The 1,158-nt window shown below is 64.0% G+C and overlaps 1 protein-coding gene across 1 annotated transcript in view; it reads left to right on the top strand.

The window, feature by feature from the left end:
* Nucleotides 1-1,117: 1,117 nt before the first annotated feature.
* Nucleotides 1,118-1,158, top strand: part of CCDC102A (coiled-coil domain containing 102A) — a 4,493-nt gene continuing 4,452 nt past the window's right edge. Inside the window, exon 1 of the mRNA XM_010004385.1 lies at nucleotides 1,118-1,144. Coding sequence (XP_010002687.1) covers nucleotides 1,118-1,144 — 27 coding nt within the window. The remainder of the gene's footprint in view (nucleotides 1,145-1,158) is intronic.

Genomic DNA, 1,158 nt, shown 5'->3' with positions numbered 1-1,158 from the left:
TGTTACAACAAACACCATCAGAAACCTATTTCCCCCCCCCGTGCGGAGCCCACAGCTGCCGTCAGTCGCTGCTCCTGCTGGGCTGGCACTGGCTCTCACGCACTGGCCGGACCTGGCAGCGGATCTGGCTGCACCGTCCCAGAAACCTGCCGCGGCTCGTGGCCGCCGGGAGCCGGCACTGCTCCCATTAGGGTTTCCCGGGGCGGTTTGCCCGCCTACCCGGGCTGAGCAAGAGGTCTGTGCCGGGCTGCAGCCAGTCAGCACCACCCTTTTTTGTGACAACACCAGAGAGCGGGTCTGGCCGCCCCCGGGCACATCTTGCCACCGTTGTTGTGGCCAGTCTGGGCTTCTGGCGCGGGTCCTGCCCCGCTGGCTGGGTACGGGCTTCGACCCTTGGTGGAGCTGCCAGTGTGCACCCAGTTCTCCCTGCCACAGCACTGGAAACGGTCTTGGGGGCTCACGGATGATGTAATCAAGAAGACCTCATGTGGATGACGTCATCTGGATGTCTCGTAGACAACGTTGCCTCCAGTGCACTGGGAGAGGTGCCCTGGGCCAGGCTGGTGCCAGCTGCAGTGCCAAACTGGGACAAGGTGCTGGCGGTCAGGCTGGGGGGCTCCCTGGGGCCTTCCCTGGGGACCATGCTGGGGCCATCATCAGGGTCCTCACTGGGGACCTCAACAGCGTCTTCCTTGGGGATCTGGCTGGGACCATCACTTGGTTTCTCGCTGTGGCCATCACCAGGCACCTCGCTGTGGTCTTCACTGGGGACCCTGCCAGGGTCCTTGCTGGGGACCTCACTGGGGTCTTCCCTGGGAACCATCGCCAGGGACCTCACTGGAGTTCTCCCTGGGCACCTGGCTGGGGCTCTCACTTGGCTCCTCACTGCTGTCATCATCAAGGACCCAGCTGGGGACATCACTGGGGATCTAACCAGAGTGCATACCAGGGGCCTCATCACTCAGTGTGACACCCCAAAAACCAGGGACCATACCCTGCTTCCCTACAGCTGTGCCCCCTCTTCCCTCCACCTTCCCCTGACCTCTCCTCTCCCCACAGGTCCCCCGGCAGAGGTGCTGCCGCGCCGGTGACTGCCATGCCCTAGAGAAGACCTGCCATGAGCCAAAGTGGGGCCTCACGCCTGGCCGGCTCCCCACC

This window comes from Chaetura pelagica, unplaced genomic scaffold (assembly GCF_000747805.2).
Source record: "Chaetura pelagica isolate M959 unplaced genomic scaffold, ChaPel_1.0 scaffold379, whole genome shotgun sequence".
Classification (NCBI taxonomy): Eukaryota; Metazoa; Chordata; class Aves; order Apodiformes; family Apodidae; genus Chaetura; species Chaetura pelagica.
This window is presented reverse-complemented; position numbering and strand designations above follow the sequence as displayed.